This window comes from Denticeps clupeoides, chromosome 15 (assembly GCF_900700375.1).
Source record: "Denticeps clupeoides chromosome 15, fDenClu1.1, whole genome shotgun sequence".
NCBI lineage: Eukaryota > Metazoa > Chordata > Actinopteri > Clupeiformes > Denticipitidae > Denticeps > Denticeps clupeoides.
Genome location: NC_041721.1, coordinates 18,894,316 through 18,920,493, shown reverse-complemented (window position 1 = coordinate 18,920,493; position 26,178 = coordinate 18,894,316). Strand labels below are relative to the sequence as shown.

General features: G+C 40.3%; 2 protein-coding genes across 3 annotated transcripts; both read right to left on the bottom strand.

Annotated features, from left to right (window-relative positions):
* Nucleotides 1–3,198: 3,198 nt before the first annotated feature.
* On the bottom strand, nt 3,199–11,750 carry LOC114765332 (acyl-coenzyme A thioesterase 4-like). Of its 2 annotated transcripts, none has more exons than XM_028955490.1 (10): nt 11,016–11,750; nt 10,645–10,744; nt 9,204–9,394; nt 8,605–8,759; nt 7,254–7,373; nt 4,824–4,906; nt 4,620–4,713; nt 4,230–4,310; nt 3,986–4,127; nt 3,199–3,596 (listed from the first exon to the last, which is right to left on the bottom strand). In XM_028955490.1, the coding sequence occupies exons 1-10, from the start codon at nt 11,314–11,316 to the stop codon at nt 3,466–3,468; spliced, it is 1,398 nt and encodes a 465-aa protein (XP_028811323.1). In that variant the 5' UTR covers nt 11,317–11,750; the 3' UTR covers nt 3,199–3,465. The 2 variants fall into 2 exon arrangements, with proteins under 2 accessions (XP_028811323.1, XP_028811324.1); XM_028955491.1 differs by having other exon boundaries at nt 7,263–7,373.
* A 4,626-nt stretch (nt 11,751–16,376) lies between these two features.
* LOC114764729 (acyl-coenzyme A thioesterase 4-like) lies at nt 16,377–24,676 on the bottom strand. The gene is made up of 10 exons (XM_028954602.1): nt 24,109–24,676; nt 23,314–23,413; nt 22,691–22,881; nt 22,347–22,510; nt 19,967–20,086; nt 19,648–19,730; nt 19,332–19,425; nt 17,669–17,749; nt 17,442–17,583; nt 16,377–16,817 (listed from the first exon to the last, which is right to left on the bottom strand). The coding sequence occupies exons 1-10, from the start codon at nt 24,416–24,418 to the stop codon at nt 16,687–16,689; spliced, it is 1,416 nt and encodes a 471-aa protein (XP_028810435.1). The 5' UTR covers nt 24,419–24,676; the 3' UTR covers nt 16,377–16,686.
* Nucleotides 24,677–26,178: the final 1,502 nt, after the last annotated feature.

Here is a 26,178-nt window from a genome sequence, read left to right as displayed (position 1 = left end):
AGTAGCTTGAAAAGACCCCCTCATCCTCACAACATTTCTGCATTACCAGAACCTTCTTTCTTGACAAGATATCAAAATGATGAACCAGTCATGCCATTCTTAGCCACAGACTAACACAGAGCTGATGAACATCTTCCTTGCATTGAACAGGTCGGTGTTGCAAATTAATTTGTGTTTTTTTTTTTCAGATTAACATTTTTTGACACATACACAATCATACAGGGGCAGTGGTGGCCTAGCACTCCCGTAATCAGAATGTTGCCGTTCGAATCCTGATCCGGCAAGGTGCCAGTGAGCAAAGCACCATCCCCACACACTGCTCCTCGGGCACCTGTCATGGCTGCCCACTGCTCACTAAGGATGATGGGTTAAAAGCAGAGGACACATTTCACTGTGTGCACCGTGTGCTGTGCTGCAGTGTATCACAATGACAATCACTTCACTTTAAAAAGATACAACATGCAGTGAAATCTTTTTTGCACCATTAGACCATAAAAAATGTGCTGGTGCATTACCAACAAGGGTGGTTGTGTTGAGATAATAATATAAAATCTATATGGGGTAGAGTATTAATGTGGAAATGAATGAATATAATATGAATAAGAGACACACCATATAACCCTGAGAGAGATGAGGAAACTACATTATTTGTACAGTGGATTCAGGTCAGGTGTGGTCACCTTCTTTGTTACATCTCGACCAAGACATCGTTCAGGGAATCTTCATCAGTTTCTCAGTGTTCATATACTCTAGGAACTACCATACAAACATGCCCTCCTGCAGCAGGGAATTCTGGGACAGCAGGCTTTCTAAGGGCTCTCCACTCTTGGTTCATTGCAGTGGAACTTTTCTTCAAATACCTTTTCAGGCATTCCACCTATAAAATAGTAGAAAGCTAATCTAGCACATTAATTCCATATTAAAACTATGTAGCACAAACATTAGATACATTTGTTATTGGTATCCATGGTTCTCGTTCTTTTTATCACACGATAAATAATCGGTCACAGTCCTGAACCTAAACTCCCTCCTACCCCTGCCATACTGGGTCAGGAAAAGGAAATTAAGCCTGGGTGTCCCACCAGTCATGCTCCTGTATCCCAGAATTCATATCTGTGAATACGCTCCATGTTGCTTATTGTATACAGAAACAGGACACTGGTTCATTTCTTGACTACTGGAAGTCTACTTGAACTTGTCATCAAAATGAATGAAAAATTAGCGAAACAATGATTATAAACGAAAGCTGCAAGAGGTTTATGATGTGACATTTACATTTATGGAATTTTACTAAAAATATGTATTAATCATTACCACATAATGGTCTGGTCATGCATGATTTAATTATCATAAATAAGTTAAAAGTAGTGCTTTGTATTGGGCATCTTTGTGTAACTGATGCAGTTTTTTCAGATCATAACCTATGTTCACTACTATTTTGGTGCAGTCATTTTATCCGATAAAAAGAAGAATACAGGAACATGTCCAGACCAGTTGAGATGAATCCTTTCACTATAAACAATGTCAGTTCTGTCGCTCAACACGAGATGGAACCTGACTGTAGAATATGCATTCTGATCAGTGTTGGGAAGATTACTTTAAAAATGCGATTCATTACTCTCCAATAATGATTGCGATCATACATGCAGCTCAAAGGTTAAAAGCATGAACTTTCAGTTTATATTGAGGTTTAATGGATTGTTCCTCCTACAGTCACCCTGTCTGTTAAAAAAAAAAAAAAAAGGCCTCAAGAAAACATGAAAATAATTTTTAACCAAACAACTCATAATAGCCGGTGCATTTTGGAATGCCTACTGTATTTTGGAAAATATAGGTGAAAGGTCGTAGGTCTCTTATTTCTCACACAACACAATAACAGTCTATAGCACCTATAGATTATAGTAAGTTGAGACAATGACTTGCTAAAGCACTTTTTTTAAAGAGTGATGCTTGTATCTAGGGTCAAATTGCCACATCTCTGTACATTATGTGTTCAGGATTGGATAATTTTTTTTATTTATTAAAGTCATTAACTTTACTCTAATTTGTAAATATTTAATGTACCTTTTATCTTTTGATATACTTCACTTTCAAGAATAGTTGCAACAATTAAGTTATTTTGCCTACATGTGTAGTCATGTTCTTACAGGTATGTCCTGGGGCATTTGTATAGAGAATCACAGTAGTCTTCCTATGCATGTGGTTCTGCTTGTCCTCCCTACAGCAGGATCACTGTAAAACAGCAGCCAAGACTATAGTGTGTGTGCATTTGTTCTAATCCTAGTTTGTGGCCTGATAACATTCTGCTGTTACTAAAGGTTTTTATTCCATGACCAATCTTTATTACCTACAAAACATTTTCACAATATCTGTCCCACCCTATGACAGATCCTGTAGGCATTAGTATGTACTAACCCCTTCCACAACATTCTGAAAAGATGTTGACTTTATTTGCTAACGCATCTATGATCTTTCTACAGGGTCTAAGTGACAAAGGAATCAGAACTTGCAATAGGCTAAATACTATTATAAAATATTAACAGTGTTGTATCACCTATTGATGTGTGATCATTTTCAAATTATTGATTTGTTCCGGAATGATAATAATGATTATAGGCAGAAATATCACTGTGCCAGTGATGATGCAGCTTTCTTCCTAACAAAAAAATTAATTCTACCACCAATTTTGAATTGGAGGTTTAATACCTTATTACTATAAGAACAAGATTTCATTAGTTATTTTGACCTGCTGTCATACTAATCGTCAATCCGTTGATTTGTTACACTGCGAGTAATGAAACGCTTGGGTCTTGTGTCCCTCACTGTGACACCTGCCAGAGGGATCATTGTGTGTTCTTTGGGAAGCAGGAAAGGTGGCAATATGAGGCAAAATAATATCACATAAAAAAAGCAACACTTAATTTTGCTTCTTCTTAGCAGGATTACAAAATTCTCCTACGTGACAATGTTCGCTTTAACCATTCTTTTACAGAAACTGCATCTCTTTCATATTTCATAGCGATTCATCCTTACGGAAGGAGGAGCTTGTCCTTTCCAGTAACTTACAATCAGCTTTTATCTTTACTGCAACTATTATTATTTTATAGGTATTTGTTGTTCTCAGAAAGAAAAGCGCCATCAGCCAATCATACTCATGAAAAATCGCAAATCAGCAAAGAAAATTGCAATCAATTTGTCCCAGTTTGATACAAATTTATTCAAAAAAGGTGTTCCCAAATCCAGGGCTGAAGGGCCAGAGCATGAGCAGAATTGGGTCTGGTAACCTGTGTAAGGTTGGCCCCAAAATGGCCCCAAAATGGCCCCAAAAGAATGGATTTGCCTTTTGCATATATCATTAAGATACATTTTTTGGTTAATTTGTAAAAATTTTATAATTCTGGCTTTAAACATGAAAACAACTAATCAAACTAATCAATATGACATTATTATCATGTACATATGTTCCTAGAGCTTAGCTTGATGCAAAAAATCTTGGCTTTTGTGGAGATGCTGCTGTAGAAAGAGCAGTATCTTCTCCCAGGAGTCTTCCTGTGCATGTGCATGTGGTTCTGTGTGTCCTCCCCACAAAAGGACAACTGTAAAACAGCAGGACTTTAGTGTGCATGGCCTCTGACATCACTTTATTTTAAGATATTATAAATCCTGCCTTCACAGGGTGCAAAGAAGGAGATTGGTGCTGCAATCTCTTCATCGATGGTAACTTAAGCACGTTGTAAGTCGCTCTGGATAAGGGCATGCCAAATGTCCTATCTACACCATGTCTTAATTGTGAACTCAATCACATAAATACATCTTAATCATTAAATCATACTAAAAAGGATCAGAGTATTACAGCACCACTGTTCAATGGTAACCTTAATTGATCATTTTGTGGTTTTAAATGATGTCCCACTTTACAAATATAAGTTTTGAGGTTTATTGAACACCAATTCAGTGTGCCTGTGAGTGAGTGTGTCTCACTTACCTTTCTGGTTTGACCCTTGAAATGTGAAGTTACTAAAGCGGAAGTGGGGTGTGTACGGGGGCTCAATCAAATGACCAGCGCCTGGGTATGACAGCACTGTCAGGAGGTGATCATTACCCGCCTTACTCATCATCTCCGTCATCTGTAGTCACAACACATTCAACAAACATGAGCAGAAACAAAATTACATGGAAGAAAAATAAAACTGCTATGTTTAAACGATTTTTGCATAAGGGGAACTTGCATCTTCTGCAGATTCCAAAGTAGCCCAGCTCTGATCATCCTCCCCAACAACCAAAAGAACCGGACATTTTATGCTTCCAACCTGAACACATACAGATCCAGAAATATGTTCTGATTATTAAAGACATTTAACATGTACACATTAAAAGAAATATTCATTAGCATACATGAAACACAAACTAGTGAACAGAGCCCTATCAATAGTATATATTTTCCTTTTTATTAAATATAAATCTTTCTTAATAAGCAAATTTACATTTATTTCAGCAAGCCCAACCCCCTCCTTACAAACACAGAAACAAAGAAACAATCACACCACAGAGTGCTGTGAAATGTGTCTCTGTGAATTGCAGATGAACCAGCACCAAACGGGACATCAAGTGCTACTTACAGCCACTTTCTGTGCAGGGTCACTGCTGATTGGCAGTATGTGATTTCTCCCGATAATGTGATTGTTTTTGTCCGTAACCATCTTGTCCACATTCCTGTAAATCACAAATACATCATCTTCAAAAGCTGGTATTGAGCATTGTTTTTAGACTCCTGTACTGCAACCACAAGATGTAAAACTGGAATACCTCTGGGCATGACTCACTTGTTAAAATGCAAAAAGGCTTGATCAATACTTTGGTCAACAGGCAGGACATGGCTTCCATTGATACTCACACAACACTGTGGCTATAACAAACAGATGTCAGGTGCAATATGCAAATTTATATATGTGTAATGTTTTTGTTACTGTTCCACCCAAAGAAATAGAAATATTACAATATACAGTGGGTTGCAAAAGTATTCAACTTTTCCACATTTTGTCACATTACAGCCACAGACATGAATCTATATTATTGGAATTCCATGTGAAAGACCAATACTAAGTGGTGTACACTTGACATTTACGGCATTTGGCTGAGAAGTGGAACAAAAATCATATATTATTCCAAACATTTTTTACAAATAAATACCTGAAAAGTGGGGTCTGCATATTTATTCAGCTCCCTGAGTAAATACTTTGTAGAACCACCTTTTGCTGCAATTACAGCTGCCAGTCTTTAAGGGGATGTCTCTACCAGCTCTGCACATCTAGAGACTGAAATTCTTGCCCATTCTTCTTTACAAAACAGCTCCAGCTCAGTCAGATTAGATGGACAGCATTTGTGAACAGCAGTTTTCAGATCCTGCCACAGGTTTTTGACTGAGCCATTCTAACACATGGATGTGTTTTGTTTGAAACCATTCCATCAACTCTGACCAGCTTCCCTGTCCCTGCTGAAGAGAAGCACCCCCAGAGCATGATGCTGCCACCACCATATTTGACAGTGGAGATGGTGTGTTCAGAGTGATGTGCGGTGTTAGTTTTCCACCACACATAGCGTTTTGCTTTTTGGCCAAAAAGTTCCATTTTGGTCTCATCTGACCAGAGCACCTTCTCCCACATGTTTGCTGTGTCCCCCACATGGCTTGTGGCATACTGCAAACGGGACTTCTTAAGGTTTTCTTTTAACAATGGCTTTCTTCTTGTCACTCTTCCACAAAGGCCAACTTTGTGCCGACTAATAGTTGTCTTATTGACAGATTCTGGTCAGCACTGTTTGGCCTGTGAGTTTAGGCAGATGGCCTTGTCTTGGTAGGTTTACAGTTATGCCATACTCCTTCCATTTCTGAATGATCGCTTGTGCTCCGTGGGATGTTCAAGGCTTGGGAAATCTTTTTGTAGCCTAAGCCTTAACTTTATCCCTGACCTGTCTGGTGTTTTCTTTGGACTTCATGGTGTTGTTGCTCCCAATATTCTCTTAAACAACCTCTGAGGCCGTCACAGAGCAGCTGTTTTTGTGCTGACATTAGATTACACACAGGTGCACTCTATTTAGTCATTGGCACTCATCAGGCCATGTCTATGGGCAACTGACTGCACTCAGACCAAAGGGTGCTGAATAATTACTTTTCAGTTATTTATTGGTAAAAAATGTTTGGAACACCACTTTGTATTGGTCTTTCACTTGGAATTCCAATAAAATAAATTCATGTTTGTGGCTGTAATGGGACAAAATGTGGAAAACCACTCTACAGTGCTCAAAAAAATAAAGGGAACACTTAAACAACACAATGTAACTCCAAGTCAATTACATTTCTGTGAAGACAAACTGTCCACTTATGAAGCAAAACACTGACAATCAATTTCACATTCTGTTTTGCAAATGGAATAGACAACAGGTGGAAATTATAGAAATCAGCAAGACATTCTCAATAAAGGCGTGGTCCTGCAGGTGATGACTACAGACAACTTCTCAGTTCCTATGCTTTCTGGCTGATGTTTTTGTCCCTTTTGAATTCTGACGGTGCTTTCGCTCTAGTGGTAGCATGAGACGGAGTTTACAACCCACACAAGTGGCTCCGGTAGTGCAGCTTATCCAGGATGGCACATCAATGCAATCTGTAGCAAGAAGGTTTTCTGTGTCTGTCAGCGTAGTGTCCAGAGCATGGAGGGGCTCCAGGAGACAGGCCAGTACATCTGGAGATGTGGAAGAGGCCGGAGGAAGGCAACAACCCAGCAGCAGGACCACTACCGCCACGTTTGTGCAAGGAGAAACAGGAGGAGCACTGCCAGAGCCCTGCAAAAAGACCTCCAGCAGGACACATGTGCATGTGTCTGCAAATACTGTCAGAAACAGACTCCATGAGGGTGGTATGAGGGTCCGACATGCACAGGTGGGGGTTCCAGCCGAACACCATACAGCATGTTTGGCATTTAATAGAGAACAACAAGATTGGCAAATTTGCCACTGTTGCGCTGTGCCCTGGCACCCAATTCCAGACCTCCATGGGTTGATAAATTTTATTTCCATTGGTTTAATAATATTTTATAATACTTGATTCATTAAGATGTAGGATGTATTCTTTTTTTCCCTTTATTTTTCTAAGCACTGTATTGCGTATCAAAGCAACTCTAACTGCATATTAACATTCAATACATGCACCAAATCTGCGGAAGTGTGAGTGTGTGTATGTAAATGTACATAATACCTACCTGAACTACCTTGGAGTGTGCAACCAGGGTCAAAGTCACACATGCTCCTAAGCAGAGCCCTAACAGAGCCATTCTGTCTGGTGCAACCAGATGATGGGACTGCAGAACCTGATACGCTTTCTACCACACATGAACCAAAACATATCACAATAAATTTATAGCTACATTCCTTCATTTCTTTTAATAAACTTATAGCTACATTCCTTAGTATTTTAGTGGACAATGTAGGTAACAAAATATAGTGGTGAAAAAGTCTTTGCCCCCTTTCTGATTGCAATATGACTAATATGCAAAAATTTAGCAATGTTTCAGATCATCAAGTGTTGTGTCAACACAACACAAGTAAACACCAAATGTGTTTTTTAAGTGAAGGATTTTTTAATAAAGGGAGAAAAATAGCAAAAACACAGAACAGTGGTGTACTTTCCGGCCGACAATAATTACATCACAAGAGGTCACAAAAGACCCCACAAAAACATCCAAAGAACTTCAGTTAAGCTCTGTGTTCATCATGATAAAGAGACTGGACAAAAATGTCCTGCATGGCCAAGACTAAAACCACTGCTGAGCAAAAAGAACATTAAGACGTCTCAATTTTGCCAGAAAACATCTTGATGATGAAATACTCTGTGGACTCGTGTTTTTCTGGCATAAAAGATGTGATGGGGCAGTAAAAGAACTGAAAATAATAAGAACAGTAAAATATGGTGGTGGTGATGGTCTGGGGTTACTGCTTCAGGACCTGGAAAACGTGCTGTGATAAATGGAACCATGAATTCTGCAGTCTACCACAAAAACCTGAAGAAGAAATGTTCCTGACCTCAAGCTGAAACCAACTTGAGTTCTGTAGCAGGACAATGATCCACAGTAGGAAAGTCCACCCTTTTTGGCTGAAGAAAAACTTTGAAGTGACTTTGGAGTGGTCTAGTCAAAGTCCTGACCTGAATCCTGTGGCATGATCTTAAAAGGCGGTTCATGCTCAAACCCTCCAATGTGGCTGAACTACAACAATTCTGGACCAAATGTGGACCAACATTTCTCCACAGCGCTGTAAAAGACTCATTGTAAGTTATCGCAAATGCTTGTTTCTAATAATTGTGGTCCAACCAGTAATTAGGTTTAGGGGAAAAACACAGAGCCATGTAGGTTTGTTTTTTCTCCCTTAATATCTACCTTCACTTAAATGCATTTCGTGTTTACTTGTGTTGTCTTTGACTCATTTTTATTATTATTTGTCTGTCTGAAATATTTAAATGTGCCTAACATGGAAAAAAGAAATCAGAGAGGGGGCAAACACTTTTTCAAACCACTATACTTCAATTTTGACTTAAATTAATATAAATTTTTATACCTCAAAGTAACTAGGCTTAACGTCCAACCTATCTGGAGAAAGGTACTCTAATGCCAGAGAAGCGTAGCCGTGTGATGCCAAGAGTGCTGCCCGATACTCTACAAGGCCTCCTCCTCCACCCCACAAATCCAGTACTCCTGGGAATGGTCCTGGGCCTGGTGAATGACAGAAAGAACATCAATACTACCAACCCATCATGCATTGCCTGATCAAGTGACCCACTCCTGTTAAAGGCTAATTGCTAGGTAGTTTGTGTGTGAAATTTGAAAATCGATACCGATACTATTTTACAGGAATAGAAAAAAACAAACAAACACAGGAACAGGAATACACTTTTTAAAGAACTGAAGAACTGCCCGCTTTAAAGCACTTCCTGCAAACGGTCTTGTCCACATCATTTGGACGGGAGGGGCTGCCCACTGCAATGCCTGTTGAAAATTGTTGTAGTCTTTCGGCAATTTCTATGAACCAGCAGATGCAAAACTAGAATTTAACTATCGATATCATTGCTTAAGTGATATTGAAATCGATTATTATCTGAGAATCTACTTTTTGACAACATTAGTGTGTGTGTATGTGCGTGTTGAATGTATTTGTACCCGGAGGCAGAAATAGCGTTCCTTTCACTTCATGTTCATCAATGTCCACACGCTGTACGCCTGGTGCTGTGTACCATCGCTCAGTCACAACTGTTGCCAGGGCCTTGATCTCACTGAATCCTTTACTCACATGGCCTCCGTACACCGATACGGTAACTACCAGTGGTTTGAAAACATCCTTTTTACGTAACCTATCAAACGAGAAGAGAATCATGCAGTATGATATTATTGTCATACATAGCAAAATTAAAGCATTGGCATTAAGTTTGAATTGATAAGAATTTGATCCTGAAGAATCAGTTGTCTAAATCAGGGTCCAAAATGAACATTTAATGTGAATATTTAAAAAAGCCTGGCCATGTAACTGCTAACTACTTATTACAAAAATGCTATTTCCCCATTTCCTCAGACCTCATTTAAAAAATCACAATTGACTCCATGCCCATCACCCACCTCTCCACCCTCATCACATTAGGCAATTGGTGGGAGTGCTAATTTTATACCTTACTTGCAGTTTAATTTAACAATGGTATTGTGTCTCATGATGAATGGGAATGGCAGGGTTCATACACATTTTTACAAAAGAATTTCCATGTTTAAGGAAAAATTTCATGACCATTTGTTGTCTGAAATTTCTGTGCAAAAAGTCAACTTTTCCCAAAATATTGTTAAGCTAAAATTATGACAACCCAGAACCCTGAAAATCTACAATTCAGCAGCCATTCAGTACTCTTTACTTGATATTCAATAAGCAAAAAGTGGGAGAGTTGGAATGTTGACTCCACCTACCCTGTTACAACAAATACATGATCAAAAGCAGTCCACAACTTGGACTTTGCCAGAGGCCAGTCTCGAACTCTGGGGCGGATAGAGTGTCAGAGGAATCTTGGTCGTACCAGAAAAACAGGTCATTAACATCGGTGGCAGATGAAAGGCAGAAGGGCAATCAGGAGTGAGGCTTGATCAATGAGGATATGACTTACAACAATTATATCAATGAATGAGTTTGCACTTGTCTGTTCACATCTCTGACATTTTATGCTGTGTGCTGACGTCAGGGACGCTCCTGCGTCCCCTGGTTGCCCGGACAGCAGCTGTGTCAGTTCTGCTGTAATTTACATGACATTTAAAAGGGGACACGTGCTGGCAGAGGTGCTAGAATATAGAAGCAATGCTTTTCATTATACATTCATGTACCAATCAGATTTCAGTGACCTTTCCACAATTTGCGTGTTTATTTCGTATTCCAGAACTTTCATGACCTGGAAAATTCTCTTTTCAAATTCTAAGACTTATCCAGGTTTTTAATGACCGTAAAAACCTTGCAAACTTTGGTGTCCAGTAAGGGTCCTTCCAAGTAACTACCAAAACAAGAGTGAAGAAGCCAATTTTCTGCCACCCGCCAGTGACGCATCAAATTTTCACTGCCTTTCTATTTTACCTCAGTCCAGATCTGCTCCCTGGGATGGGCTTCATGCTCCAGAGAAGACCCATGGGTTTTCTCCCCACGTACGTTCCTCCCACACTTGCATCCTCCACAACTACAAAACACAGTGGACGCAGCCTCCATAAGACAATAAAATAAATCCAGCCAGTAAATATAGGACTTTGGAGGAGGGCGTGACTGTCTCATCATGTTACAAGGACACATTATACATGTTCCTTAACATCACATGACCAGCTGGAACTCTGAAAAATCTTTTATTATGTCCACTTCAAGTTTTTTACTCAACATAATGCTCGACGTTGTTGTTCTGATTCATGCAGACACAGGTAACAGATTTGTCCAGATCGTGTTGTGGGTTTATTTACCATTAATTACTCCGTTCTCGTCGCTGATGTAGTGGCCGAACGCCTCCCAGAAGTCCTTGTCCTCGGAGTGATGCAGGGAGCGCAAAGTCACCTCTTGTTTGGGAAGTAAGTTTCTCAGGACGATGCGGAATTTCTCGTCCACCAGTCCCCGCTGTGGCCGCACGGACAGCAGCGGGCAGCACGAACACTCGGTCATGGCCACGCGTGTCCCGACTCCACGCCACGGAGCTTGTCCGCCGCGCAGCCACGCAGAGTTCAAGCGACACGGACCCGCCAATATCCGCGCTCGGGCAAGCGCCATGTGACCCACTCTGGGGACGACACGCCGCACAAATACACCACGGCTGTGGTCTGCGGTTCAAACTTCAGTCGAGTACAAATATCGCGAGTGAGAAGCAAGAGATTAGATAAAGTTGGCAAGCAATTGGCGGGAAGTTCGCGGTTCAATAAATCATTAGGGAAAGGTTGTTAGAGCACAAGAGGCAACTCTATCCAGCAGTGGCAAGCAGCATGGAGCACCTCGTTCGTGTTTTTATCCCGACAAGCAGCCAGCAGAGAACGGAGAATAACAGTGGAGAGTAAGGGACCGTCTACAAAGAGCACACCCTTAAACGCGAAGCGACGTAGTAACGCAAAGATACTACATACTGCATCACACTACACACTCCAGATGTTTGTCTTCAAGAAACTTTGCACCAATCGAGTGTGACGCAACCATCTATGAAGTGATCAATTCTAGTTCACTAGCACCCCCAACTATGAATGCAATCTTTTTATTTACTCTGTTGTAGTTTCTATACATAAGTCATACAATAAGGTTACAAGTTAATCTAAATATTCTCTAAAGAGGAAGGTCTTGAGCTGCCGTTTGAAAATGCTCAGTGACTGAGCTGTTCTGACCTCGAGGGGAAGTTCATTCCACCACCGAGGGGCCAAGACAGAGAAGAGTCTAGATGAATGTCTTCCTTTTACCTTCAGAGATGGAGGGACCAGGCGTTTACTATTAATTAATGTCTAATGGCTGATTCTATAGTGTTAAACCTGAGTTTACTGAGAGAAGATGACAGTCATCCAATAAGTAAAGAATTAAAGAAGTTCATTTTTGACATAACAAATGCATGTACCAGTTTTTCTGCATCATGCAGAGTTAGGCTCCGCCTTACATTTGAAATATTATGGAGGTGAAAGAAAGCATTATTACAAATTACAAAAGTGAATGAAAGTGAAGTGATTGTCACAGCACAGCACACTGTGCACACAACAAAATGTGTCCACTGCATCACCCTTAGTGAGCAGTGGTCAGCCATGACAGGTGCCCGGGGAGAAGTGTGTGGGGACGGTGCTTTGCTCAATGGCACCTCAGTGGCCCCTTGGCGGATCAGGATTCAATCAGATCACTGTCAATTAGGGCTGCAACTAACAACTATTTTGATAGTTCACTAGTCATTGAGTATATGATTATATAGATTATAAATGGCATAATTATATAATGGCTCATATTCAACTACCAGCTTCTACATTTAGCCTGAGACTACTTAAAGTACAATAAAATACTGAAGGAGAATACCTGTTCATCTGGAATTATGCAAAGATGAGTGGACCAAAATTAGGGCTGAAACGATTATTCGAGTAACTCGAATGATTCGATTACAAAAATGTTAGAGGAAAATTCTTTGTCTCAAGGCTTCATTCAATTCGTCACCAAAGTCCATCTATTATCGTATCACTCCCGCTTTGTAGACTACTGTGCAGCACCGGTATCATTGTTTTACACGGACTGTTTTAAATGAAGTGCATTTCAAAGATTTAAGGAGGCGCGATTTATTTGGAGCTCTATGGCAATGGCGGAAAATGAAGATACCGGTATGCGTAAAAGGCATAAAATGTCTAAAGTGTGTGACCATTTTATGCTGCAAAAGGTGGACAACGTAGTGCAGTGTATACACTGTGAAACGGACCTGGCTTACCATAAAAGTACTTCATCAATACTACAGCACCTTAACCGAAAGCACCTTCACGTGAACCTCACTTCTCCAAGTGGACTCGGAGCTTCTAGAAGGTATCAAATTTTTTATAATGGCTAACTAACATTGGCGCTTCATAGAACGTACATTATTAGTTTTATGAGTCGATAGTGACGAGGCACGACAAGGCATGAGATCTCACTCATGTAATTCATCCCTCCTCATCTCTCCCTCCTGCCACACACACACACACACACATATACACATACACTCAAAACACACCTTCCCCATACATAAGGTAGTAATAATAAATGCAACAGATGGACAAATCTACATTCATTAGCATATAGATTTACTTTTGGGGGAGTTTATAGCATTTGTTGCACAAATTAATGTTTTCTTCCCCACAGTACATCACAGTGGCGCAGGCTTGCACATGCACTAAGACAAATTATTTACAAATAAACTGTACCTTTATACATTTTTTTCCTCTTTATTCTCAGATGGGCTATAGCTGGGGATACACCCCTTTTCCTTTTTTTTAAATTAAAATAAGACTAAGGGCAAATAGGCTAACCTATGTTTCATAGTTTTTTTTCATGTACATCATGAATGTTTCAAAGAAAGATTGATTAAATGGGCTTAGTTCTGGAGCCAGTAACCCAAAGGTTTTAAGCTTTGATCTAATAAAGTATTGAGTTTGAATAAAAAACTTTTTTTCTGAGGAACAGCCAATTGCTTGGTCATGTTGCATAACACACTATTGATAAGAGTTGTTTAAAAACGCAAAAGTATGAGTTATCCGATTACTCGATATCTGATTTACTCGAAATCAACAGAATACTCGATTCCACTCCACAGCACTTTAAAAGACTCATTGCAAGTTAACGCAAATGCTTGTTTGCAGTTGTTGCCAATAAGTGATCTGAAACATTTAAATGTGGCTAACATGGAAAAAAGTAAAAAATCTGAAACAGTGTAGACAGTGTTTATATATACATTGAATAGACTTGTAATGGTCTCCATATTGTAGTAATAATCTCTTTGAATAGCTTTGTTAGTATACTGTCTAGTATGCAGGTCAAGTTTTTCGGTGTTGCTAAAATTTACTGTGGGGTGATCAGGCTGAACAGGAGCAATCCTAGAGCTTTTAAACTCTAGTGGGGTTTTTTTGTAAGAAAATGCTTATCATTGTTCATCAACCCAATGCACAGTTCCCGTGTGAAATGTTCAGTGAAAAGTGTTGGGCCAGACAGGTAACACTTGATACCATTTATGTGTACTGCAGCCTGCTCAGCTGTGTGTAAGGTGGAACTGACAATTCAAAAACGGAGCTAACTTCAGCATCATGTTTTATTTTACAATATTTTTGGGCGTACTTGATGCCGCCCAGGGCAACTGCCACTGAGGCGGAAGTTGTCCAGGCTAACGTGTTTACTCTGCAACATCAGCTACGTGAATTTGAAATCATGAAGTCCTCAGGGTTAAAAGGTGAATTTCAGATTAACTAGGAGGCTGCTGTTATTCTTGCTGTGTCAATTAGCCCTGAGAGATATTCAGTCTAGGCTGTTGGTTTCCATTTTGTTTTTAAGATGATTATTTTGCTTCATCCTTCATGTAGCAAGCTTGAGTTCATGAATATTTTCATCGTGCCAGGGATCTTGTTTTTTGTCATGATTCTCTTCTTCTGGGTTGGTGCCACATCATCCAAGGTTGTGCGAAGAGTATAATCAAATTTCTCAGTTATGTTACACATGATACACATGACAGTTACACATGATAAAGTAATCTAAAAATCTGAAATGCTACTATTTAAAGGTAGGATGATAGGATCTTGACTGTGCTTATTTCAATATTGCAGCTAAGTATCAAATTTAGAATGTGCTTGTGGCAGTGAGTGGGTTCAAAAATATTTAGTTTTATTCAAATTGACTCCAGAATTGAATTAAATGCAATTCTAAAAGAATCCTTATTACTTTCTAGGTGTATATTGAACTACCAACCATAATGGCTTTGTCTGTAGATAAAGGTATTTCATTTGTATTAAACTATTAGTGATCATTTTTCTATTACATTTATAAAACTGGTGAAGTCAGGGTATAGACACAGTATCATTGTCTATTGTGCAGTGTCTATTGTACAGTGTCATTGTCTATTGCGTGGGTGGTCTATGTGATAGCTGTAAGCTGTTAGCAGACACCAGGCTCAAAATGTACAAATAAATCGCATGCAATGAAAAAAAGCTCATGAAAAAATCTAATGATTTATATGCACACAGTGTAAGTGCTATACTCGGATGTGACCTCACAGCTCATGCTACACAAGCAATATGAACACATCGGATTGCTGTACTCTAGAGCGCAAGCACTAACTTTAGCATTATTGCAGTAATTTTGCGAAATTTTCAAGATATCAATTTATTAATTTGTGTATATTAATTTGTTGTGTTGTGTATTCATTTGTGTATATTAATTTGTGTATACAGAACACTGCCCCCCACCCCACTGCATCACTATTGGAATGGTATTTTCCTGGTTATGATGCTCACAAGAACGTCTTGAAATGTGTCTATTATATCAAGAAAGGAGTTTTCTTAGTGGCCAATATAATGTTGTGATTGCAAGCTAACAAGCTAAATGTGTCGTGGAGGAATTGCTGAAGATAAATTTACGCAATAGGAAATTGTATTGCGTGTGTCCTTCTTCCTGTCTCACAAAGTGTGTGTGAGTGTTTGTGAAATACCAGTTTAGTCATTTAATCACTGATTATTTATATAAAAAACAATTAAACAATAAATATTTTCCATATAATTAGATGGGAGATGAGGCAATTGTTATAATTTGAGTCTTGGTCATGTCAAAGATAAAAAAAAATTGATTGCATTAGAATGTTTGCTGCCGTAAAATCCTCATCCATCAATATTTTTTTATGATTTTTGTTTTTCAATAATCACTTGATCAATCACTTGAGCCTTTGACAAAATTATCAAACATTCAATTATTTTTTGAACATTCAAAAAATTATTGAATATTTGATCGTTTTGAAAAGGGCTGAAGTTGAGCAAGTGATTATTGAAAAACAAAAATCATAAAATAATATTTATGTATGAATTTTTTAAAATTCATTTTTAAACATTGTATGTGATCAGCCCACACAGACCCCTGAACTCCACTAAACTCCTTTGAGGTGAAAGCACAAAGATTGAGAGCCAGACCTTCTCATCCACCATCAGGATCTGACCTTTCCTCATAGTTCGATGAAACCAGACTGTAAGTGCAGCTCAATCTCTAACTTTACTTTATAGTTCGAATGGAACTATATGGAACTTGTTCAGCAGAATCCTTCTCCTGTCTGTTTTTAAAATTAAGACCAGATATGTAATGTGTGTAAATGTAGGTCAAAGGTTGCATGTTCTTTATTACACTGTACAGACTCTGCTCAAGTCACAATCTTAGCAATCTTCGCAAAAGTAGTGTACAAAGTTCCTGTGTGAAGGATCAACTCTCACTATAACAGGTGAACTTGTGATGTACAGATATAGCAAAAAATTAAATCCATGAGCAAATGTCACCATAAAGAGCAGCTGTGCAAGGCTCCTCCAGGGTCAACCTTGATTTAACCTGCCCTGTCATAAAATTATCATTCTGATTTCAAAAAGTGAAGCAAAACAGGACAGTATTGCATCTTTAAAACATGTAGATGTGCTCCTAAAGTTTAGCCTGAGCCATAAAGTCTTGGCGTTCACAGAGATGCTGCTGAAGAAAGATCAGAATCTTCTCCCAGGAGTCTTCCTGTGCATGTGCATGTGGTTCTGTTTGTCCTCCCCACAGCAGGATAACTGTAAAACAGCAGCCAGGGAGGGCTTTAGTGTGTGTGTAGTTGTTGTAGTCCTGGTTTATTTGTAAGCCAAGCATAAATACAATCATTTTTACAGGTGGCATTGATGAGAATTTTGGTTAAATAAAAAATGTGAAAAATGTCTGCAGTTGCCTGAAGAAATAATGCACCTTATTTGCACACTGTACCTGCAACAAAATCCCTTTCTGGATCTTGGTCGGTTATACGTTTAAATCTCTCTCAAATTGTACTCAAATCTCTCTCAAACTGTAGACTGTACTCAGGTCGTGTTTTAGATAATTCCCTAGATTCAATATGTGCTTGAATAACTCTGGAATGTAATTTGAAAGTTTACTTAGTATTACCATCTTCTGGTTTTAGTGTTTTCCCTTAATCACTGGAATTGGACTGTAAATCCGTACTCATCATCAATTATGATATCAAGCTAGCAGCAGTTACACCATCTTCTCTTTAAGAGGTCAAGGTTTTTATGTTTATATTGACCAAAACTCAGTTTACACTGTTACATGTATGTCATGAAAGGACACAGTAATTGTGTGTATAAAAGATGACCTATTTGAGGACTTTCCTTAGTTTGATAATGACTGTTCATGTACAAGCTTACCTTTGTGATTTTGTCCTTGCAACATAAAGTTGCTGAAACGGAAGTGGGGTGTGTACGGAGGCTCAATCAAATGACCAGCACCCGGGTATGACAGCACTGTCAGGAGGCGATCATTACCCGCCTTACTCATCATCTCCTTCATCTAAAGTAACAGACAACTAAAATTACACAGAAAAGAAACAGAACTGTAATATTCCATTTAAACACTGTGGACAATATGAACTCACGTCTTCTGCAGATTCCACAGTAGCCCAGTTCTGATCATCCTCCCCAACAACTAGAAGAACCGGACACTTTATTCCTCCAACCTGAACGTTTCCACATGCACACACACACACACACATTTTATTTTTTAAGGCATTTGATGTACACAATCAAACTAAATTTACATCTGTCCATTTTCTAAGGACCGTTTCCAATTCGGGGCTGATAAAACATACCACATATATTACATAATATTCATTTCATAATATGACACAAATAATTTGTATTAAATGTGTATAACCTGAATTCAAATCACATGAGCCAAAATTTCATTCACAACAGAACACATGTTTAAACTAAAAAATGTGACAATGCTACAGATCTCAAAATGGTTCTTATCACGTCAGCGTTGCTGGAGAAGGTGAGGTGAGCGATACGCTGAGGTCAACATGCATTGGTGGAGGAGGTGCAACAGTCTGGGCGGGCATCACCAGTAGGTGCAAGACAGATTTGTTTCTGACATTATAGTACCCATCATCATGCCCCAATTCCGCCAGCACACCCCCAAATGTTCATGGATGATAATGCTCCACCACATCGTGGCAGAATTGTCACAGCTCGACTTGTGACAGTCGGAGCCTCATATGGTACGAGGCCATCAATGTCCCCTGACCTGAGCACATCTGGGACCAGTTGAAGCAGAGACTGAATGATCGTACCCCACCCCCGTGTGACCTGGCAGAACTGCGTGTAGCACTTGTGGAAGAATGGCACACATCGCCTCAGAACAACATCATGAAGCTGGTGAGGAGCATGAGACGTTGCTGTCAAGCTGTCATTGCGACAAATGGTCAAAACACCCGCTAATGATATTGTCAATTTTTGTTATTTGGGGTTATCCCTGTTATTGTAAAAGTTTGGGGGGTAATAAATATTAAACTAATGAAAATGGTGTTTCTTCACATACATTATTAGTAATATAAAAAAAAACTTTTACTTATTTCATTCAAATTCAGAGCAAATAGGAAAAGCACTAATGTAAATAACAAAATATCTAACAATCAACAATATCTAAATATCCAACTTATTGGCATCTGAGGGCCCAGAAAACCACAGGCATCCAATAAAAGTTTTAGACCTTCTACCTTATGCACAGAGATATCTCCAATTTCTCAAAATCTTTTGATGATACTTCTGAGAGACACCCCCTCTAAAACGTGCCTTTTCTTGATAATAATGTTACAGACCTGATATCAACTAACTTAGTTGCTAGATGTTCTCCCAGCCAAATCATTTTAAAATTTCTTGCCATTTTCAGCCATTAGTTGCCCACATACCACATTTTTGACACCTGTAGCAAACAAATTTAAAGCTCATTTAATCTATAAAGGCTGAAGGTTTCCCAGTATTGGTTATCTGTGTTCTGTTGTGATTAAAATATTGGCTCATGTGCTTTGAAATTTTCATTTTTATTAAATGCCCCAAGCTTTCTAGAATTTGGGATGTAAATCTTGTAAATTCTCATAAATTTTTACTTTTTATTAGCATCTCCTCTTTTGTAGTGGTGGCATACTACAGAACTATGCTGCCCCAATTAAGGTTTTGCAATAAAAATACTGGCAAAGTCTCTTTACATTTACATGTTTCACCAATACCAAGAACAATGGGACATCATGTGACACTTACAGCCACTTTCTGTGCAGGGTCACTGGTGATCGGCAGTATGATGTTTCTCCAGATCATGTGATTGTTTTCATCCACAACCACCTTATCCATTTTGCTGTAAATTACACAAACATATTCAGAACCATTTTCATTTTGGCATGTACTTTGTAGTCAGATTTGTACAAAAATGCTTATTATTTTTGTCAAGTATTTTGGCACATGGCATTTTTATGGCATTTCAGCATCCTTCATTCCTCTTATACTGTCCCACATTGGAGCATGTTTCTTCTGCATTAGTACACCATACTATGCTGAACATTGTGATCCATGAACTCACTTGTTAAGATTCATGAAGGCATCCTCAACAGATTTGTCAACAGGCTGGGCATGACTTCCACTGATACACACACAACACTGTGGCTATGACAAACAGATTAGATGTCAGATGCAATATAGGAATTTGTGTTGCTGTTTTAACAATAGCAAGGGAAATAGTACAGCAAACATAAAATGACAATGATTAGCAACAAACATTATTATTGCATATTAATTTTTCACCTTTTAATACATATAGAATGTCTAGCAAGCTAAAGTCTGCAGAAGATTTGTGTAGTTGTACGGAAGTGCTTGCTTGTGCCTTTGTGACTAGCACCAACCTGAACAACTTTGGAGTTTGCAACCAGCGTCAAAGCCACACACGACCCAAAAGAAAGACCTAACAGAGCCAACCTCTCGGGTGCAACCAAAGGATGAGACTGCAGAATCTGATATGCCTTCTGCAACACAATGAACCAAAACACATATAATCACATAATCAGATTTCCTTCGAGTTAAAAAAATAAAAATATGTAGAACAACAGCAACAATTCACTCATGCTGTGACAGGGCTTACTGTCTTCACTTCCCCATGCATACTACCACAATATTACAAAATACAGCACTGTCAGTTTATGATGCTAAAAGGTCACTCTATTCCAGTATACTCTGTGTCAAACTTTGCAGGCCACTTTATATAGGTGCCACTGATGGCCCAGCAATATGAAGTGCTGATAACACACAAACTACAGATCCCATAATGCAGTGCGCACTTTGCTGACAAACTGAGCACCCTATGGACTGAGTTCAAAAATTCAAGCTGCTTCACAACTCATTTGCAGTCATTGTGGAAACTGCTCCCATACAGATTCAGCTGTAGTTTAAGTAAAAGTGAAGTGATTATCATTATGATACATATCACATCTCCTCCATACTGCACTGACCCACCTGGACACTCGGAAGGGAAATTATGTTAAAATGCTCTTCATTGACTACAGTTCAGCATTTAACACAATAATCCCTTCCACACTCACCACCAAGCTGGAGCACCTGGGACTCAGCTCATCTCTCTGTCAGTGGATCTCCAACTTCCTAACCGGGAGACCACAGGCAGTAAGGATGGGTGGACATGTCTCAACCTCCATCACTCTCAGCACTGGAGCCCCCCAGGGCTGTGTTTTGAGCCCCCTGCTGTACTCTCTGTACACATATGACTGTACAGCCACTACTATCTCCACCACCATCAAGTTTGCTGACGACACTGTCGTGGTGGGCCTGATCTCTGACAATGACGAGACGGCCTACCTGGAGGAGGTTGGAAATCTGGCGAACTGGTGCCAGAGGAACAATCTCCACCTGAACGTCAGCAAGACAAAGGAGTTAATAGTGGACTTCAGTACAAAGCAGGAGAGGACCTACCAGACCCCTGTCATCAACAGGAGCCCAGTGGAGAGAGTGGACAGCTTCCGTTACCTCGGTGTTAACATCACGCAGGACCTGTCATGGTCCTGTCACATCAACACCGTGGTGAAAAAGGCCCGGCAGCGTCTCTACCACCTCAGACGCCTGAGAGACTTCAGACTGCCCTCCAAGGTGCTCAGGAACTTCTACTCCTGCACCATAGAGAGCATCCTGACGTGAAATATCTCAACCTGGTTCGGGAACAGCACCATGAAGGACAGGCGAGCCCTACAGAGGGTGGTTCGATCAGCCGAACGAATCATCCGTACCAAGCTCCCTGACCTTCAATCTATCTACAGCAAACGGTGCTGCACCAGGGCCAGGAAGATAGTGAAGGACCTCACCCACCCCAACAACGGACTCTTCTCTCTGCTGCGATCAGGGAAGCGCTTTCGCTCCCTGAAGTCCAACACAGAGAGAATGAGGAGGAGCTTCTTCCCGCAGGCTGTCCAAGCTCTCAACAACAGTACATAGAACTCATGCACTTTCACCTCCAATCACTCCGGACTCTTTTGCACAAAACCACTTTGCACAAAATGACTCTGCGCTTTTTAAAGTCCTTACTGCTCTTCTTTTATGGCTCTTTCTTTAAACATTGTAAAAAACTGTAACTCATTTGCACACCTTCACCCTACCAGTTACACTTATTTTATGTTAAAGACGTAAAAGTGTAATACTTGGTTATGTTTGCAATATTTGCATATTGGTTCATTGTTTACTTGCAACATTTGCAATACTGTGGTCTGTAGCAGTTGCAGAAAGCATTTCACTGCACATCATACCGTGTATGACTGTGTATGTGACAAATAAAATTTGAATTTGATTTGCAGCACAGCACATGGTGCACAAAACGAAATGTGTCCTCTGCTTTCAACAATCACCCTTAGTTAGCAGTGGTCAGCTATGACAGGCACCCGGGGAGCAGTGTGGGGGGGTGGTGCTTTGCTCAGTGGCACCTCAGTGGCACCTTGGCAGATTGGGATTCGAACTGGCAACCTTCTTATTATGGGGCCACTTCCTTAACTGCTAGGCGCATTAAAAAACACGTTAGGCAAGGCAACTGAAGCACTGCATTATGGGACCTGTAGTTTGTGTGTTATCAGCACTTCACATCAATGGGCCATAATAATAGATCTTTATAAAATAATCTGGCCGTGAGTTTGACACCCCTGATTTAGATTAATTTACAGTACATGGAGAACAGCTCATGAGTGCTGCTTGAGTCTAATAATTTGTATTTAATTTGTAAAAAAGTTTTACCTCAAAGTAATTGTTCTTAATATCAGACAAGTTTATCCTGTCTGCAGCAAGGTACTCCAGTGCCAGGGAAGCATAACCATGTGATGCTAAAAGAGCTGCCCGATACTCCACAAGGCCACCTCCTCCACCCCACATATCCAGTACTCCAGGGAACGGTCCTGGGCCTGATTGGTGACAGAAAGTGTGATCCCACAGTTATGTGTTAATACTTCATGGATTAAACGAATTATTCTGCCACCGTGCATTAGCTGACCTCACCACTGTGTGCTTTAAGCTACATTCTGAGTGTGCTGAGACTGTGTGTGTTTGTGTGTGTATGAAAGCACGTGCTGAAAGTATTGTACCTGGAGGCAGAAATAGCGTTCCTTTCACTTCATGTTCATCAATGTCCACACGCTGTACGCCTGGTGCTGTGTACCATCGCTCAGTCACAACTGTTGCCAGGGCCTTGATCTCACTGAACCCTTTACTCACATGGCCTCCGTACACCGATACGGTAACTACCAGTGGTTTAAAAACATCCTTTTTACGTAACCTATCAAGCAAGAGCAGAATCATGCAGTATGATATTATTGTCATATATAATTAAATTAAATGCAATGGCATTAAAGTTTGAATTGATAACAATTTGGTCCTGCAGATGTGTGAGATGTAGATATGTATTTTCTATAGTTCTGACCTGTTATTTGTCTCAAAGCGCAATATTACAATGTCATTCTGTCCAAATGACAAGATGCTGAAAGACACTCATTTGGAACCACAAGATCCACATTGTATCAGTAGGGACATTGCTGGTTTATCTTCCCAATATAGCCATTTATTAATATTAAAGGGAAAATAACAGTTTTATTGCAAAATACAATTGAGATGATGTTTTTCAATACGAAATTGACAACAGCAGGAAAAAATGGGCAAAACTTTGTGTTATAGCACTAATACATTACTACTTCAATAATTAATCTAATACCTCAGTCCAGGTCTGCTCCCTGGGATGGGCTTCATGCTCCAGAGAAGAGCCATGGGTTTTCTCCCCACGTACGTTCCTCCCACACTTGCATCCTCCACAACTACAAAACACAGTGGACGCAGCCTTCCATATCAATAATAGCTTGAGGATGTAGACCTAGATGTATAACACTCAGGTCAGATGACTGATCAACTGTCATGTACAGATCAGCAGACAGATCCCACTTAGGTCCTGCTCCTGGACGAAATGTCACTATGACCTCAAATTGTATAAGGTGAGTAACTGCTGGTTTGCTCAGATTAGGCCATGAGCCACCTATTACAGCTAAATATTAACACACAAAGCTTGCTTAACTTCATCTTGGAGATGTACTCAACCCCTACCGGGCTTGCCAAAACCGTACTGTACTCACTATTTTATAAATTATAAATACACACATTAGTTCCAATTATGGAGCTTAGAAACACATCTGAACACACAAACAAGAGATCTCAAGAGTAGTCGTGCAAATTGCTCATCTGTGCTGAAAGTTTGTATTTCCATTACTACACTATGAATATGACCTGGAGGTCAGTTAACTTGATCCCTGGGATGTGCTTATTACTTTTATACTGTAAGTAGGTTTCACTCACCTCACTTTAATAACAGGAGTTTACCAGGGTAACAACTTAATGGCCGTGATCAAGGGCATTAACATTTCCCCCCGTTTCATGTATACTTCAGAAGCATAATTCAGGAGCGCATGCTGGTCCAGGTAACAGATTTGTCCAGATCGTGTACTGTGGGTTTATTTACCATTAACTACTCCGTTCTCGTCGCTGATGTAGTGGCCGAACGCCTCCCAGAAGTCCTTGTCCTCGGAGTGATGCAGGGAGCGCAAAGTCACCTCTTGTTTGGGAAGTAAGTTTCTCAGGACGATGCGGAATTTCTCGTCCACCAGTCCCCGCTGTGGTCGCACGGACAGCAGCGGGCAGCACGAAGACTCGGTCATGGCCACGCTTGTCCCGATTCCACGCCACGGAGCTTGCCCGCCGCGCTGCCAGGCAGAGCCACCGCCGTTCAAGCGACACGGACCCGCCAATATCCGCGCGCGGGCAAGCGCCATGTGACCCACTCTGGGGACGACACGCCGCACAAATACACCACGGCTGTGGTCACGTAAGGTGGGAGAAGTGTGCTGTCCAAAGTTGAGGTGAACACCTTCCTCCCCACAGACGGCCACGAGGGGAGACAGGCTCGTGTAAATTGGCTACAGCATCCACGGCCCACAAAACAGAGACGCAAACTGTGGCAAAAGCACCTCTGAAAAAATGTCTCCGCTGCAAGGTCCGGGCACAGCGGCCGGTCAGGACTCCGTTCACCTCCACCGCCACACTGTTCCACGGAAGAGGCGGGCACTGCTGCCAGCAGCCAATCGCGCCATCCGCTCCGCGCATGCGTGCTCTGAAAGCCGCCATGCTTCTGCCCGATCCGCCCCTTTCATGCGCATTCTTCCACTGAGATCGAAGCCAGCGAGGATGGCTGTGGTTTTACTGCAAAACTCGCACAAGAAGAGTAGTTTTCATGTACAGTATGTTATATTAATCTGCCTCAGAAACTTACGTTTATATTTCCAAGCTAAGATTACACGTATTGTTTTTCACTTTTAGTTGAAATATGACCTTGATAAAACACTCAAGGTACAAGAGCTTATTGTGCGTGATTGCCCCATCTGCCTAACACGTGAAGACTTTGGGGTTTTTGGATTGAAGAAGAACATGGAAAGCAATGTAAGCAGATATTTGCAACAGTTTGAGTATTTTTGTGGGAGGGTATTGGGAGATTTTGTAATCATTTCGGCACTTTTTGGGAATGTTTTTTTCAAAATCATTGCAGAATCAGCCTACAGATATGTATGTCAGTCATAATTGCCTCAATGATTTTTTTTAATTAAGTCAATGTGGATTAATTCATCTTAAAATACTGGTTTATAATAACTAGGCAATGGATGTCCATATGGATTTCCATATATGGTTCCCACTTGGAAGATGATTGAGATGCGTTTACCTGTGAGTTCAAAAACTTCAATATGTCACATAAATGCCGCACACTTAATAAGGCAAAGGTTTATAATACCTGCATGGAGTAGTCAGCCCGGAGACCACTCCATGCTTTGTGTACAGTTTCAGTTATTGCATTCGTTTCCATAGGGACGACCCGTATGCATGTTTCTGTAATCCTTATTATATGCAGCATGTTCTTTACAGAGACATTTGAGGGAGGGGGGAACACACTCTGTCTCTCTCATGCACTGATGCCTGCAGAGTCCAGTGCCTCATAGACAGGGCAAAAAGAAAAAAAAATGAGAAAGATACATATGGCCATAATGCGCCTGCTTTTTAACGGGTGGTTAAACACGTTTTATGAAAAAGTGGCGCTTTGAACGCTGTTTATAATGGTCTGTGCACATGCTCAACATGACCACGCATTACGTGGGCTTTTCTTACACACTATAACATGTTTTTACACGCTGTGATGGGCAGATGACTAACTACGCCCACAGCCTAGTGCCGCATGCATTTAAATTTATAGTGAAGTGATTGTCACATGTGATACACAGCAGCACAGCACACAGTGTACTACACAAATATACAACTATATATTTAAAGGAGTACTACACAAATATATACGACTGTTACATGCTGAAACAGAGCTCCCCTTTCACACTCTGTTTCACCAAGTGTGATGGTTAACACATTTTATTGTGTCACCAATCACTTCACTTCTTATCTCTGCATATCTGACACATCAACACCATCTGAGCGGCTGTTTTCTGCAGCAGGCAACGTAGCCTCGAAGAGCAAGCCTGAGCCAGGAGCATGTGAA